The following is a 17,209-nucleotide window of genomic DNA, read 5'->3' as shown; positions in this document are numbered from 1 at the left end:
AGCCTCATCCATGCCTCATGCACCAGGATGTTCAGCCTAAGTGCATTATAATTTATTGTAAGCACTTTCATTTTTCCTTACTGCTGGAAGGAGATAAAGAGTAAACCCTTTGTGGTACAAAGCCCATTTTTTTCCCTTCGAAAACTTAGCATATTTTTTATGTTTACTTTGTAATGACTCAGAAGGCAACAACATTTTCTTTAAATAGCTGTGGAGTTGTTTTTAATTGCATAGTGACTGAAAATTTTAACTAGAAATTGGAGCCAGGATTCCAAGACTAATTTTATTCTTTCAAAGGTACAACTTAAAGGCAGTTTTTTTTTTTTCCTCCTTCTAAATGAGAGAGGTTTTTCACAGAAAACAGGGACTTAGCAAGAATCAAAACAAAAGCAACTTTAAAATTGCTTCTCATCCTCACTCATCCTAGTCAGGAGGAAAGAAGAGAAACCGCAGTTCAAGGGGGAACAAAGGGGGTTAGCTTCTTGCTACTTCTGTGAGAGTGTAATTGCCACTCAGGCACTGAGAAGAAGAAACCAGCCTTGTTCTAGCAACTAGGGTCTGCATATCATAGAGTATGCCTCACCTAGGAGGAACTCGGATGTCTGACCAGCAGATCGCAGCAGATCAGAAAGTACAACGTGTACCTTTTGTTGTCCTCTGTCCAGGCTGACCTGAAGAGAGATCATTCTATCTGATCATGAGTGGTGAGGCATTCAGGGCCTGAGCTCCCTAGGCACATGTATGCCACAAATCGAAGATGGCATTAGAGCCTCAATTTACATGGCTGCGCTGTGAGCATGCTGCATTATCCTGCTTTCAATTTCATACTTACGGACTTCTGAGGACTAACTGTTGTTCACAGGGACCAGATATAGGAGAACCTAGGCCCCTAAAGGAGAAGGCAATGGCAACCCACTCCAGTACTCTTGCCTGGAAAATCCCGTGGACGGAGGAGCCTGGTAGGCTGCAGTCCATGGGGTCGCGAAGAGTCGGACACGACTGAGCGACTTCACTTTCACTTTTCACTTTCATGCATTGGAGAAGGAAATGGCAGCCCACTCCAGTGTTCTTGCCTGGAGAATCCCAGGGATGGGGGAGCCTGGTGGGCTACCATCTATGGGGTCGCACAGAGTCGGACACGACTGAAGTGACTTAGCAGCAGCAGCAGGTCCCTAAAAGGAGGCTTCCCAAGATATGCCTATTATTTTTTTTTTTGATATGCCTATTATTAAACAAGAAATTGAATTAAACAACAATACCTGGAGCTATCTGAATTTAGCTCCAAAATGAGATTTCTACAGGAAAATTTCCTAGATTCAAATTATGAAAAGTGATGGGCACAAAGATTTTTTAGTCTCTTCCAAATCTCACTAATTAGTTAGTTAGTTAGCTCAATCACTCAGTCGTGTCCGACTCTTTGCGACCCCATGAATCACAGCACGCCAGGCCTCCCTGTCTGTCGTCCCCGTCTCCTCCCACCCCCAATCTTTCCCAACATCAGAGTCTTTTCCAGTGAGTCAACTCTTCACATGAGGTGGCCAAAGTATTGGAGTTTCAGCTTTAGCATCAGTCCTTCCAATGAATACCCAGGACTGATCTCCTTTAGAATGGACTGGTTGGATCTCCTTGCAGTCCAAGGGACTCTCAAGAGTCTTCTCCAACACCACAGTTCAAAAGCATCAAAGCTCACTGCTGCTGCTGCTGCCTTGGTACTCTTAATACTGTAGCCCATTTAATGATCACAATATGGAGACATAGTAATTGTTTCTGTTTCGCTGAAGAAAAACTCTGAAGCTTTTCAGTAAGAGTGGACCCATTTAGGGCCAGGCACTGGAAGCCACACCAGTACTCTTGCCTAGAAAATCGCGTGGACAGAGGAGCTTGGTGGGCTGCAGTCCATGGGGTCGCTGAGGGTTGGACACGACTGAGCGACTTCACTTTCACTTTTCACTTTCACACATTGGAGAAGGAAATGGCAACCCACTCCAGTGTTCTTGCCTGGAGAATCCCAGGGACGGCGGAGCCTGGTCGGCTGCCGTCTATGGGGTTGCACAGAGTCGGACACGACTGAAGCGACTTAGCAGCAGCAGCAGCAGCAGCAACTGCTCAATATGTTTCAAACTAACCTTACTTAAACATTACAGCTACTCATTGAAGTAGATACTACTGTAGTTTTCATTTTACAGATGAGAAAAACTAGGCATAGAGAGGTAAGCAAATGTCCCAAGATCACAGAGTGGAGGATGTGATGGAACTAAAATGCAGAGCAGGAAACTGGCTTCTCAGCCTAAACCTGTTTTCTTTCTCACTAAGTAACTTGCCTAAAGCTACTATACTACAGAACCCATGGCTTTTCCACTCTACCAGTGACAAGAAAATGGGGAATCTTGAATTATGGTGTGATTAAGGTGATGATTTATTTTCTAAAGGGACCAGGAGTCTTCCAAAGAAACAAGAGGAGCTATTTCTAACCATATATAAATATTCCTGGGACTGATCCAAACTCCACTTGTGACTGGGATAGAAATCAGTTTTCTCCTGGTCTCAATTTCAAGTTTTCTTTTCAAAATTTTTGTCTTCCTCTTTTTCATTTTTTATGTAAATGTAGAGAGACACTGTTGATGTGACAACCAGAGGAACACAGGTTGTTCTAGAACTGACTGTGGAGCTGTACTCAGCTCTTAATTTGGTGGTTCTGCTCCTTCTCTGCTTGCCCTTCTCACCTGTACCACCTTCATGGAATATGTATTTATGCTCCTTTAAGAATATGAACCTGAAAATAGAGCAACACACACATATATATGCATATGTGAGAATGCATTTATGGCTGGACAAGATGCTCCCTAGTGATAGTGAGAGACAGAAAGCATGTCTAGGGAGGACTTTTTACTGCTCTGGGGATGGCAGACTGGCCTGGCCCTACTGTTTGTCACTGTGGATTTTCTTTTTTTCTTTTGCTCTCATAGATGATAATCATTATAATAGATAATAACTCAGTTGCAGAAAGGATGCTTTGTTAGTATCAGTTCAGTTCAGTTCAGTCGCTCAGTCATGTCCGACTCTCCGTGACCCCGTGAATCACACCACGCCAGGCCTCCCTGTCCATCACCAACTCCCGGAGTTCACTCAGACTCATGTCCATCGAGTCGGTGATGCCATCCAGCCATCTCGTTCTCTGTTAGTGTAGTACATGCAAATAACTAATGCAAATTGAGAATTTAAAGAAAGGCATAATTGATCTTATATATTTAGTAGATACCATTCTATAAAGAGGGAAAGTTTTTCAATGATTAGCATAAATCATTATTTTCCTTATAGTCATCCCTATATATGACCATTTCCTTTTTATGTACCATATGTTACCATAGAAATGTATAAGCATAGATATTGTTTTACATCTTATGAAATATTTCCAGGTATATCACATCATTTTATTCATAGAGCTACTGTAAGACTGCTTCCAAGAGGTCATGAACTTCATTTTACTTATGAAAAAACTAAGATACAGAAAGTCTAAATGACTTACCTGTTTTGCAATAGGAAATAGACTGAAGGTCAGAACTTAAATCAGTTATCTTCAGGAACTAAACAGTGTATGTCTTTTACCCTAATATTCCATTGGTAGTATGCAGATCAGAGAAGGCAATGGCAAGCCACTCCAGTACTCTTGCCTAGAAAATCCCATGGATGGAGGAGCCTGGTAGGCTGCAGTCCGTGGGGTCGCTAAGGGTCGGACACGACTGAGCGACTTCACTTTCACTTTTCACTTTCACACATTGGAGAAGGAAATGGCAACCCACTCCAGTGTTCTTGCCTGGAGAATCCCAGGGACGGGGGAGCCTGGTGGGCTTCCGTCTATGGGGTCACACAGAGTCGGACACGACTGAAGTGACGCAGCAGCAGCAGCAGCAGTATGCAGATTCCTGAATCACTGTGACCAGCAATAGGTTCACCTGAATCGGATTCCTGTGGTTACTACCTCTGTATTCTCACCCTTTTGAGCATCCGTCACTAATGTGTGTGCATGTACACCTGTGCGTGCAGGGACTTGTGCATGAATGTGTACAGAGGACCTATGGTGGAGGAGATGATCCTATCATATAAATATTGTCATTGTTCATTGGTGTCATTCAATGGTTCAATGGTGCCATTGTTAATTGGACTAAAATTCAGGATGAATCGAGGAAAATAAACTGTCATAAATCTAAATCAGTTCATACCTAAAGAACATCCAGTTTAGTAGAGCAGACATGCCCAGGAAAAACAGGATGTGCAGGCAGTGATCAGGCCAGAAGTCAAGACTGGAAAGAAGTAGAGATGGGAGTGAGGCAGCTAGAAAACTGAAACTTCTTGTCACGGGCAAGGGAAGCAGGAGAGACTGAAGGTCAGCAGTGAATCACCACAATTCTCTTATTTCTCTCTGAGTTTAATCTTGTGTGTGTGTGTGTGTGTGGTCAGTTGCTAAGTCATGTCCGACTCTTTGTGACCCTGTGGACTCTAGCCCGCCAGGCTATTCTGTCCATGGGATTTTTCAGGCAAGAATACTTGAGTGGGTTACCATTTCCTCCTCCAGGGGATATGCCCAACCCAAGGATCAAACCTGTGTCTCCTGCATTGCTGGTGGATTCTTTACCCACTGAGAGTTTACTCTTAAAATATGGTAATAAAGCAGAGATGATCCAAAATGTTTAATAATTCAAAATTCTTTAAATTTGGCTTTTGACTAATTTGGTATTTTTTAAATGCAACAAGTTGACTCACTGGAAAAGACTCTGATGCTGGGAGGGATTGGGGATGGGAGGAGAAGGGGATGACAGAGAATGAGATGGCTGGATGGCATCACCGACTCGATGGACATGAGTTTGAGTGAACTCCGGGAGTTGGTGATGGACAGGGAGGCCTGGCGTGCTGTGATTCATGGGGTCACAAAGAGTCGGACACGACTGAGCAATTGAACTGAACTGAACTGAACTGAAAATGTGTTTGCATATGTGTTGCTAGACTTCATTATACTAATAGGATAAAATCAGACTAATGACTTTTTATATGCATATTTATTTTTATTTATTGGCTGTGCCAGGTCTTACTTGCAGCATTTGGGATCTTTAGCTGAGGGATGTGGAATTTTTAGTTGTACCACGCAAACTCTTAGTTGCTGCATGTGGGATTTTTAATAATTCCCTGACTAGGGATCAAACCTAGGCCCCCTCCATTGGTAGCACAGAATCTTAGCCACTGGACCCCCAGGGAAGTCCCAGACGAATGACTTTTGACACAGGAGAATTTGGGATATTTCTGATACTTTATTGCCTCTGCTTAGAGAATTTCCTGATGCCACACTGTAATGCTGGGAATGAACCACATGAATTTCTGGACCAAGTGTCTTTCCTTCTAATGGGAAATGAGATAATTTTGTTGCTTCATTAAGGGTTTCGTTTGTAGAATTAAAGATGTAAAGCAAAAGGTATCAAAATAAAGGACTAACACATTCCTAAAGGCTTCCCATCCATATCTTAAATCATCCCACATCTTGTAAAGGAAAAAAACATTACAGATGTGAAAAAAATAGTAGAAATTAATTTTAAAAAATAGTTCTTCTATAAATAAAGGCTAATTATTTCCTTAAAAAGTCAAATTTGCCCTGACTGAGTTGATTCTCCCTTACCCGTCCTAAGTATTACTGACCCATTTAAAAAACAAACAAACACACGCTAAGGTCAAATGATTTCTCCAGCATCAATTTAGGAAGGAACTGTTATAGCTTTCTCATGTACTATCAGCAGTGTACAAGATTACACTGTTGTGTAATTAAGACTCTAAAATACAACAACAAAGCAGCATGATTCCTTAACTATTACCTTACACCAGAGTATCACTAGTCTTCATTGTAGTGTCTCTGTCACAAATGTGACTTATAATTCAAGGGCTTTGCTGGTGGCAATTAAGTGCTTATCAATTTAGGAGTATATGCTTATGAAAAAAACAGCATTGCACTGTAGATGTTTGATTTATGCTTCCAGATCTTTAAACCAAGGGACCAAGGTCTAACTCAAGTTTTTCAACTTCAACCCTGCCAACATTTCACTTGGGATTCGTCTTTGTTGTTGGGATATCCTTTCCATTGTAGGAGATTCAGCAACATTCTTCGCCTCTATCCACCAGATACCAGAAATAGCCTCCTCTTTCCAATTGTGATATTCAAAAAAATGTCCTCAGATATTACCAAATATCATCTGGAAGCACAAATTGCCCCACTTAAAAACCACTCATCTCACTGTTCTTTCTTAATTTAAGAAACAAATCTCTCTCACCCATCCATCTACTCTTTCCCCTGTCTGTATAATGAAAAAGTATGAAGGTAGATAAGCTAAGTGAGAAGCTAAGTAAAATATATTTATTTGTTATTGTAGGGTAAATACCAAATTATACTCTTCAAAAGTAAAGTCTGGATAAATTTAAATGCTAACTCGGTCCATTTATAGCAACCAGTAATGCTTATTAAAAATGAGCTGCATCTAGTGGCAGCTGAACAGGCTTAAAATCTGTTAGATGTGTATCACTTACATCAAGGATGTACTGTCAGTAAATATGGTATTAAGCCATCTATTGGGACAAACCAAATTTAGCATTTCTTTCTGCCTCCAATTATATTCTTTGTTTTGGAAGTATAATCCCCAGACTTGATGCAGTATGAGTAGAATTGTCAATGCACCTATTTGTGTAACTGTGCATAATATACTTGGTGTAAAGTACTTGCAGAGATCCAATGCTTGAGAATTTTTATGGGTGAATTGATTTTTTGTGACAGTTTTATGGATTCAGACATGCTGAACAGGGAAGTTAGAAATGTGTTTGCTTGCCTTTTTATTTTTTTAAAGCTGATTTGAAAAAAAAATCATAGGTTCATAGTTAAGGTAAGTAATCACGTGAAATTTGTGGGTTCATGGTTAATGTGGGCAACTCACTTAATGTCTGTCTAGTGCTTTATACTTCTTTTCACTGTTTTTAATGTGTGATATAGATTATTTAATTCCCAGGAATGATTTTTCTTCATTGATAGCAATTTTTTCTCACTTGATTTCACGTCAATTCCATATTCAGTAATTCTTTTTAAATTTTCCCTATGTATCTGAAAATTTTAATTAAGAAAAGTTAAAATAGTTACCATCTATACCGTACCTATTAAATAATTAACAAATATTTGATAACTGATCTAGTAGCAGTTTGTTAAATTCAGTTTATTTATTCCACGTTTTAGCGAGTGCCTACTGTGTACATGGTGGGTTATTCTGTTGGCCCCATGAAGGTTCCATAGGTGACTTCTCGAGGGTCACTCTCATCAATAAGTTTATGAGGAAAGATAAGTACAGGTAACTCAAATACATTGTGGAGTAATAAGAAGGAGCCAAGTAAAAGGATGGGGCACTAATCAAGATTTCCTGGAAAGGTGACACTTTGTATTATATCCTCATGGCCTCAGCCACCTGCCAGAAATCCCACCCAGAGTGGAGGGTCAGTCCCTGCCCTCTCCTCTTGGGACCAACACTTACTCACTTTACCATGCAGTCCTTTCTAAATCCTGGAATGATTTGTGTATCCCAAGCTTTTAAAGGAAATATGCTATTAAATCCAAACAACATATAACACAGATTTGAAAAATGTGTCTCTTTGTATTTTCCCTGCTTTGGCCAGAGCTGATTTAGAAGATGAAGTGCCTAGGTATTTATTTTTGAAGTAGACTGGTACTGAAGCAGCATTCTGGGTGGGGGATCATTTATTGCCATGTTACAATGGTATGGCATGAGAATACTCACTCACTCCACAGGCATGCCTAATAGACATTTAAGCCACTCAGCTTCCAGATGCAAGCTCATGATGCTTACTGGCCAGTCAGCGCTTGCTGGGACCCGGCGATTTCTTTAATTGGCATTTTCTCATTTCCCAGTAGCTAGGCATCTGTGACTAGCCTATGTGACCGGTTATTTTCATTTAACAAACAAAACTTCTACACTTTTCTGTAGTTGAAACTATGACTTTGATCATCTTTTCTCTTATATGCACTTCTTACGGTTTAAAATAGTTGCCACTTTAAATCAAGATTTAAACATTCTTAATGTTAAATTAACTCTAAAATTGTGGGGTTTTTTGCTCATTTTTTCAGTGTGAATGTTTTAGCCATGTTGTAGAAAGATTATTTTCTAGTTTATAAAGTCAACACACTTACTCTGAACCATTAGCTGCGTAAAAGAAGAACCCTTAAATATCTGGAGGAGTCTCAATTTCCTTTTTAAAAATGCTACATTGTGCTCTGGTGCATGGAGTTGGCTAATGATACTGATTAGTGAAAAGTGTGAGTGTATGTGTGTATGTATGTATTCTAGTGTTCCTTTCACTTATTTGGAAGTAAAGGAGAAATTATGAAAAATAAATTTGAATGAAACAATATACAAATAAAATACCATGTAGATTGTCACAGCAGAATTTCCTCATAACTTTGTACTGTTTCAGTAGATGCATTTTTATGGGTCTGGCAATTTTGCTGAAATAGTCAATTACTTCTGTAGGTAAAATAGATCTGAACTCTCTCAGAGAATAATTTGGAGTAATGATCTATGTGCTAATTTTAACTTTTCCATAGGAAAAAAATTGCTAAAGTGTCCAAAAGACCCAAAAGATGCAACTTAGAAATTCTGCCTTTCACTAATAAGGCATTTCACCTAGTTCATTAGTGGATGCTGTAAGGGCTTGAGATGGGAGGAGTGGAATATAGGTAACCATATATCCTCTTTCTGCATATGTGACAATGCTGGTTCATATGACAGGCATGTACCAAGGTCTGTTTCATACCATATTAGTGCTTGGAGGTACCTTAATGAATAAGACAAAATGTATATGTATTGTTGTTGTTGTCCAGTCCCTCAGTCCTGTCTCTTTGTGACCCCATGGACTGCAGCATGCTATACTTCTCTGCCTTCACCATCTCCCAGAGTTTGCTCAAACTCATGTCCATTAAGTTGGTGATGCCATCCAACCATCTTATCCTCTGTTGTCCCCTTCTCCTCCCGCCTTCAATCTTTCCCAGCTCAGAGTCTTTTCCAGTGAGTCGGTTCTTTGCATCAAATGGCCAAAGTATTGGACTTCAGCTTCAGCATCAGTCCTTCCAATGAATATTCAGGGTTGATTTCCTTTGGGATTGACTGGTTTGATCTCCTTGATATCCAAGGGACTCTCAAGAGTCTTCTCCAACACCAGAGTTCAAAGCATCAATTCTTTGATGCTCAGCCTTGTTTATGGTCCAACTCTCACAACCATGCATGACTACTAGAAAAACCATAGCTTTGACTATAAGGGACCTTTGTTGGCAGTGATGTCTCTGCTTTTGAATATGCTGTCTAGGTTCATCATAGCTTTTCTTCCAAGAAGCAAGTGTCTTTTAATTTCATGGCTGGAGTCACCATCTGCAGTGATTTTGGAGCCCGAGAAAATAAAGTCAGTCACTGTTTCCATTGTTTCCCCATCTATTTGCCATAAAGTATGGGGCTGGATGCCATATCTTTGTTTTTTTAATGTTGAGTTTTAAGCCAGTTTTTTCACTCTCCTCTTTCACTTTCATCGAGAAGCTCTTTAGTTCCTCTTGGCTTTCTACCATAAGGGTGGTGTAATCTACATATCTGAGGTTATTGATATTTCTCCCTTCAATCTTGATTCCAGCTTGTGCTTCATCCAGCCCAGCATTTTGCATGTTGTACTCTGAAAATGTGTTAAATAAGCAGGGTAACAATATACAGCCTTGATGTACTCTTTTCCAAATTTGAAACCAGTTTGTTCTTCCATGTAAAGTTCTAACTGTGGCTTCTTGACCTGCATATAGGTTTCTCAGGAGACAGGTAAGATGGTCCAGTATTTCCATCTCTTTAAGAATTTTTCACAGTTTATTGTGATCCACACAAAGGATTTAGCATAGTCAATGAAGAAGAAGTAGATGTTTTTTCTGGAATTCTCTTGCTTTTTCTATGTTCCAATGGATGTTGGCAATTTGATCTCTGGTTCCCCTGTCTTTTCTAAATCTAGCTTGTACATCTGGAAGTTCTCAGTTCATGTACTGTTGAAGCCTAGCATGAAAGATTTTGAACATTTCTTTGCTAGCTTGTGAAATGAGTGCAATTGTGTGGTAGTTTGAACATTCTTTGGCATTAACCTCTTTGGGATTGGAATGAAAACTGACCTTTCCCAGTCCTGTGCCACTGGTGAGTTTTCCAAATGTGCTGGCATAGTGAGTGCAGCACTTTCACAACATCATCTTTTAGAATTTGAAATAGCTCAGCTGGAACCCCATAACCTCCACTAGCTTTGTTTGTAGTGATGCTTCCTGAGGCCTACTTGACTTTGCACTCCAGGATGTCTGGCTCTTGGTGAGTGATCACACCATCATGGTTATCCAGGTCATTAAGATCTTTTTTGTATAAATCAGTGTATTCTTGTCACTTCTTAATATCTTCTGCTTCTGTTAGGTCCATACCATTTCTTTATTTATAGTTATATATATATAATGTATTTTTTCAAGATAAACATATTCTAGCCTTCCTCCAGGCTAAATACCATTTCAGGTACACCTCTATGCTATAACATACTAGTTACTACTGTGTTGGGCTGTGTAGATGGTGAAAGCAATGCAATGATACATGTGATAGAAAATTAAAATACTTTGGCAAAGAGAAATTTCCATTATTCTCTGTAGAAAAGAAAAACACAGGAGACCTACATCAGCAACTTTATTAATGATCTAGAGGAAGATAGCAAATAATCTATTAATTGATTCATAACTGATTCTAAGTTGAGCAGCGCTACAAATACCAACAAGGACAGAGACATGGTACCACCAAGGAATGGAAGAGGGAAAGTAAAATTGAGTCAGGAGAGAAGTAGGGAGCATTCATGAAATAAGCTTTTCCCTCCCCTTTAGAAGAGTCTTAAATTATCAAGCATAATTGATCTCAATAATATCTGGATGGCAGAGAAACATATATTGGAGCTACTAAATGGTACTTTAATCCACATGTGTTCTGTGCTCAGTTGCTTCATTAATTTCCGACTCTTTGCAACCCTATGGACTGTAGTCTGTCAGGCTCCTTTGTCCATGGGATTTTCCCAGGCAAGAATACTGGAATGCGTTGTCATGCTCTCCTCAAAGGAATCTTCCTGATCCAGGGATTGAACCCACATCGCCTGTGGCTCCTGCATTGCAGGCGGATTCTTTACCACTGAGCCACTAGGGAAGCCCTTGATTTACCTATGTTTCTGAAAATAAATAAGCGAAGAGGAAAAGAAAAACCTGTATATCATGCACTCAAGTAATTAAATGAAATTCTTATTTTTACTAAAATTTGAAATTTACCCAAAAATAATAGGATGAGAATGATTTTGTACCATAAGTGAGTTATTTTTAAAAGATTCCACATTTCTCCTTCTTTTAGAAGAGATGAATTGGACTCTGTATCTTTATGTAGTTACACTTGTGGATAGTGTATCAGCTTCCTGTCCCCGCATGGCTGTTTGGACCTGACAGAAAATCTGGATTGGACTTGGTTTGGAAAATACAGGGGAACATGGCATTTTATTGTTCAGCTGTCATGATCCTGGCTTCTTCTGTCCATCCCTCATGCCCCAGAGTACTGAGCAGCTGGCTCTGCAGCTGTGAACAGGATCTGAGACCACCTCCCTGTGGGGCAGACATAAATCTTGCCAAAGATATAGAAGATTTTTGGCTTCATTTTTCCATTTCCAGATTCTTGCTGCAATTGAAGGAGTATGATTTTCTCCATTAAACCCTTTTAGGTTTCTAAAATAAGTAGTTATTCAAATTGATATTTTTTTCCTTCATATTCCTTGGAATAATTAGTTTTTCATCTACTAGAAAAAATTGAATTCATTCTATTGTGCTAGAAATGCTGGTAGCAAACTGTCTTCCCAGCTTACAACCTGTTTCCTTCAGAAGGTGGAACCAGACTTAGGCAAGATGATCCGAGCTTTGATTTTGTTTACAGTACCTATCTACTTACCCTTGGACCTGCTCACACACTTCTCATTCCTGGGGGTGGGCAGGAATTCCAAACTGGGAAAGATCAGAAGTAAACTCTGAAATTCAGTCTAATTCCTGTTGATTCAATGGTGGGGCATAATTTGAATCCACCTTCACATAAGCCTTTAAGAAATACTAAAGAATTAGTATAGCCAAGAAAAGTCCATCTAGTCAAAGCAATGGTTATTCCAGTAGTCATGTGTGGATATGAGAGTTGGACTCTAAAGAAAGCTGAGTGCCAAAGAATTGATGCTTTTGAACTATGGTGTTGGAGAAGACTCTTGAGAGTCCCTTGGACTGCAAGAAGATCCAACCAGTCCATCCTAAAGGAAATCAGTCCTCAATATTCATTGGAAGGACTGATGTTGAAACTAAAACTCCACTACTTTGGCCACCTGATGCAAAGAACTGACTCACTGGAAAAGACCCTGATGCTGAGAAAGATTGAAGGCAGGAGGAGAAGGGGCTGACAGAGGATGAGATGGTTGGATGGCATCACCAACTTGATGGATTTGAGTCTGAGTAAGCTCCGGGAGTTGGTGATGGACAGGGAAGCCTGGCGTTCTGTACTCCATGGGGTCTCAAAGAGTCAGACATGACTGATTGACTGAACTGAATTGAATGAAAGAATACATGGAGTTCAAAACTGAGTAAATGTGCCATATTATCATTTGTCTAATTCTCAAAGTAACTTAAACAAATGGAGTTCTGTGTGAATGACCTTTTCCTTGACAAGAAGAATATAATCCAATGGGAAGTTGATAGCCATTTAACTTTGCCTGTATTACTCTCCCTGATTGTTTATTGTCCCATTGAGTGTGATATACTGACATCCATCCAGTGGATGGGGAGTAGATCTTAAAGAAGAAATGATGACACTATTTGGGACTCTAAGAAATGGCATAGCCATGATTCATCTTGCACACAGTCATTTCTTTTGATTGGCCTTCTTGAGTCAAATTGTGTGAAGAATGAATGCAGATCTGGGTATAACTAAGGCTCTAATGTCATTGTTCTACTTTGCCAGGTGCGTTGTAGAAGATAAGAACTCGAAGGTGGCCTGGTTGAACCGTTCTGGCATCATTTTTGCTGGGCATGACAAGTGGTCTCTGGACCCCCGGGTTGAGCTGGAGAAACGCCATTCTCTGGAGTACAGCCTGCGAATCCAGAAGGTGGATGTCTACGATGAGGGTTCCTACACTTGCTCGGTGCAGACACAGCATGAGCCGAAGACCTCCCAAGTTTACTTGATCGTGCAAGGTAAGGAGAAGGTGGTAAAGGAAAGGCGAGAGGCAGAAAATAATCTTGACATACAAAATACTCGAGTAACCCTTTCTGGAATAAAGCATTCGTCATGGCAAATTCCAAATTCATTATGGCACTTTAGTATCTATTTTCTTTTTACATAGAAAAACTTTAAATTGGGATAGACTTTACATAATAGAACTGAGGAGGATAAAGGAAAAGGAGTCTTGCCACTGTGAGTCAATAACCTTGGTGAGAATGTTTTCTCTTAACCCTGAGTGTGATAACACACAGCAAAGACCACAGCTGTGTCCACAGGGACACAAGAACACACAGAATGCTTGGAACCATTTGAGGTCCACTTTATCACACTGTTAGATACTGGATGCTTTTGCTGAAGGTGTGATTTCTGTCCTCAGTTTAAAGAATATCACTAATTATCTGTTTTTCTGATAGTGAAAGTTATTTGGAAAAATAAAAATTTCCAGAGGCCTTGGCATCCTCTCAGCTGGCTGGCTTTCTTTGTAGTTTGTATCTCTATTTCATGGCAAGTTATTTGTGAGCAAGTGCCGTGACAAGGATCTGCAAAATCATTGGGGATAATCTGCTTCCAGATTGGGGTTTCCAAGGGCACAACTGAGTCATGGTTTTACAGGATCAAAACCCTAAATGGCATAAGCAAGCCCCGAAACTATAGCTCTCTTGGGGCCCTTTCCCCATAATTGCAGAATGAGAACAAAGCTGATCAGCTGTACAGTTTTATTGCAAGCAGAGTCAAACCACCAGCAGTTTCAATCCATCTACCAGGAAGGATCTAAGCACTAACAAATATTAGGGCTGTGTTCATGTATTCTTGATTTACAATGTTATGTAAATTTAATGCAAATTAGGCATGGCCCTAGGGCTCCTGTCAAGATTCCAGTGCAGTCAGTTGTATGCAAAGTTTGACTGTAGCTTCTATTAATGTGTTATGGAATTGATTATTGCAGCATTTAAATTATTGCTCTCCCAACTCCTCTGATTAATAGATTGAAACCGGAGTAAAATACATCAGAGACTACCTGGTGCAGGGGTGGTTTAGTCATGTGACCTCTATCTTGGTCCATTTGCAATGGCTGACAGCTTCATTTTATTGCTTGTAAAAGGCATGTCTACTGACTTGTACTCACAGCATAGAATCTTTTCCTTGTAGTTTAGAGGACAGTGCTTGAGTTCCTTAATAAGAGACACCAGGGTTTGGATGTCAGTCAGTCCATTTAAGTGTGTAAACATAACTACAGATGTCTAAATATGTAAAAGGTTAACTTAGCAACTTCCTGAAAACACAAGCCTGCACACATACACATACACACACAGAAACACACACTTCAAAACAAACGGAAAATTTCTACCTCATTTAATGGCAACGAGGGGGGATAATTAGTTTACTTAAGGTCCCTTAGAACAGATTTTATCTAATGACCAGCAACACATTATATTGTGAAATTCCTACACAATTTTAATACCTTCACAGTCTTTAATGTTATTGGAAACTCACTAGAGACCACAGCTAGAGAATGTATATTGTCCTACAAGGAACAAAATTGGGTAATCTGAGGATTACATCCCTTGGTTTCTAGATGAGGAAACAGAAGTTAATTAGGTTTAGGTTACTTGCTCAAGGTCACACAGAGAGTTCAGGGAGTAGTTTGGAGCCAAGCAGACAAGGAATCAAATTGAAGCACATTCTACTGGGATGGGAATTTTTTTGCTGTGACTTTTTAAGAACTACCAAATTCCTATTTGAGTTCTTAATGCCAAGTGCCCAAAGCCCTTCCTCCTTTTTCCTCATTTATCTATGTATGTTTTAGCTACTAACACAACAATCTTGAGAGAATTAGAGCTAGAACTAGGTCAGATCATGCTGCTTATACTTCCCTATTAAGTTATTGAGTTTAACTTAATACTAAGAGATGGAAAAGAACTATCCAGTTGAGGTACTGTTTATTCATCATCTTGTTTGCTTCTAATGATGTTATTATGAAGTAGATGTTAATAAGTTTACTATAAATATGATAAAAGGTTTAAGTTCAGAAATGATAAGGAGCTACCCAAGGCTGCCTCTTGGCTTAGGACTAGGTTTCAAACCCATATCTGTTTGATTCAAGATATTATAATATTTTCTTTTTAACCATACTGCTTTAAAAGAAAAAATGAGCAACAAAGCCTGTTCTTGTAAGGGCGATGATGAAAGGCTGCTTCCTCCTTGAACCTGAGTTATGAAGGGAGATTTTTTGGACAGTTATATGGATGTTGGCATTCGATATCTAGCACCAGATGGCTGATTCGATTCCCCTTAGGACATTCAACTTTGTGATTATGTCAGTGGTTCCACCCCTTTACCGCTGTTTATTCACACTGCCTCCTACTCCTTGCCTCCATTTTACATGTTTTGACCACATCAAAGATTCTGCCATTCTTCTTTCCTCCAATCCCACAGCACCTTCCTTCAGAATATAAGGGTCTTTTGAATTTTCCAAGTTCTTCCTTACTCACCATACATGCTTTCTGCAAATCCCACATAACTCGTTATTAAATAAATACTGTATTCTTTTTCTTTGCCCAATGGGGAGGTCACCTTTAGCTTAAAGATGCTGTGAGATATCACTGAAGAACAGTAGTTAAGAAAGTGGGGCTTCATATCTCAGTTTTCTTTCTTGCTGCTTAAATCAATTTTGGGGTAACCTGTTTGGGGCTTCCCTGATAGCTCAGTTGGTAAAGAATCCACCTGCAATGGAGGAGACCCTGGTTCAATTCCTGGGTCAGGAAAATCCGCTGGAAAATGGATAGGCCACCCATTTCAGTATCCTGGGGCTTCCCTTGTGGCTCAACTAGTAAAGAATCCGTCTGCAATGCAGGAGACCTAGGTTTGATCCCTGGGTTGGAAAGATCCCCTGAAGAAGGGAAAGACTACCCACTCCAGTATTCTGGCCTGGAGAGTTCCAGGGACCACATAGACCACGGGGTTGCAAAGAGTCAGACACTACTGAGTGACTTTCACTTTCACTTGATTTCTCTAAGGCCTCAGTGCAGTTCAGTCACTCAGTCATGTCCGAATCTTTGCGACCCCATGGACTGCAGCATGCTAGGCTTCCCTGTCCATCACCAACTCCTGGAGCTTGCTCAAACTCATGTCCATTGAGTCAGTGATGCCATCCAACCATCTCATCCTCTGTTGGCCCCGTCTCCTCCTGTATTCAATCTTTCCCAGTATAAGGGTCTTTTCCAGTGATTTGGCTCTTCACATCAGGTGACCAAAGTATTGGAGCTTCAGCATCAGTCCTTCTAATGAATATTCAGGACTGATTTCCTTTAGGATTATTGTTTTGATCTCCTTGCTGTCCAAACACTCTTAAGAGTCTTTTCCAACACCACAGTTTAAAAGCATCAGTTCTTTGGTGCTCAGTTTTCTTTATAGTCCAACTATCACATCCGTACGTGACAACTGGAAAAACCATAGTTGTGACTGGATGGACCTTTGTTGGCAAAGTGATGTCTCTGCTTTTGAATATGCTGTCTAGGTTTTGTCATAGCTTTTCTTCCAAGGAGCCAGCATCTTTTAATTTCATGGCTGCAGTCACCATCTTTAGTCATTCTAAAGCTTGGTTTAATTTAAAGATTATGTGACCTAGGTAAGCCCATAGCTTGTTTTCTGGAGATCATATGTTCTTACCAAATAAGGTGATGATGATGATGGTGGTGGTGGTGGTGATAGTGATACTAATGATGATGACAACCACTGCGACAACAAGCAGGCTGCTGCTGCTGGAGTAATTCTCATGAGGCTCTCTTTGTCCTGGGTGCTTCCCAGAGTCCAACAACGCCCTCCACTTGTTTCATGATACC

General features: G+C 40.1%; 1 protein-coding gene across 1 annotated transcript in view; it reads left to right on the top strand.

Annotated features, from left to right (window-relative positions):
* Positions 1-17,209, top strand: part of LSAMP (limbic system associated membrane protein) — a 746,634-nt gene that overhangs the window by 394,136 nt on the left and 335,289 nt on the right. Inside the window, exon 2 of the mRNA XM_055431419.2 lies at positions 13,107-13,339. Coding sequence (XP_055287394.1) covers positions 13,107-13,339 — 233 coding nt within the window. The remainder of the gene's footprint in view (positions 1-13,106; positions 13,340-17,209) is intronic.

The sequence above is a fragment of the Moschus berezovskii genome, chromosome 1 (assembly GCF_049115385.1).
Source record: "Moschus berezovskii isolate FMDL1 chromosome 1, NW_MosBer_1.0, whole genome shotgun sequence".
Taxonomy (NCBI): domain Eukaryota; kingdom Metazoa; phylum Chordata; class Mammalia; order Artiodactyla; family Moschidae; genus Moschus; species Moschus berezovskii.
The sequence above is the reverse complement of the archived record's forward strand: the minus strand, read 5'-3'. Positions and strand labels throughout refer to the sequence as shown.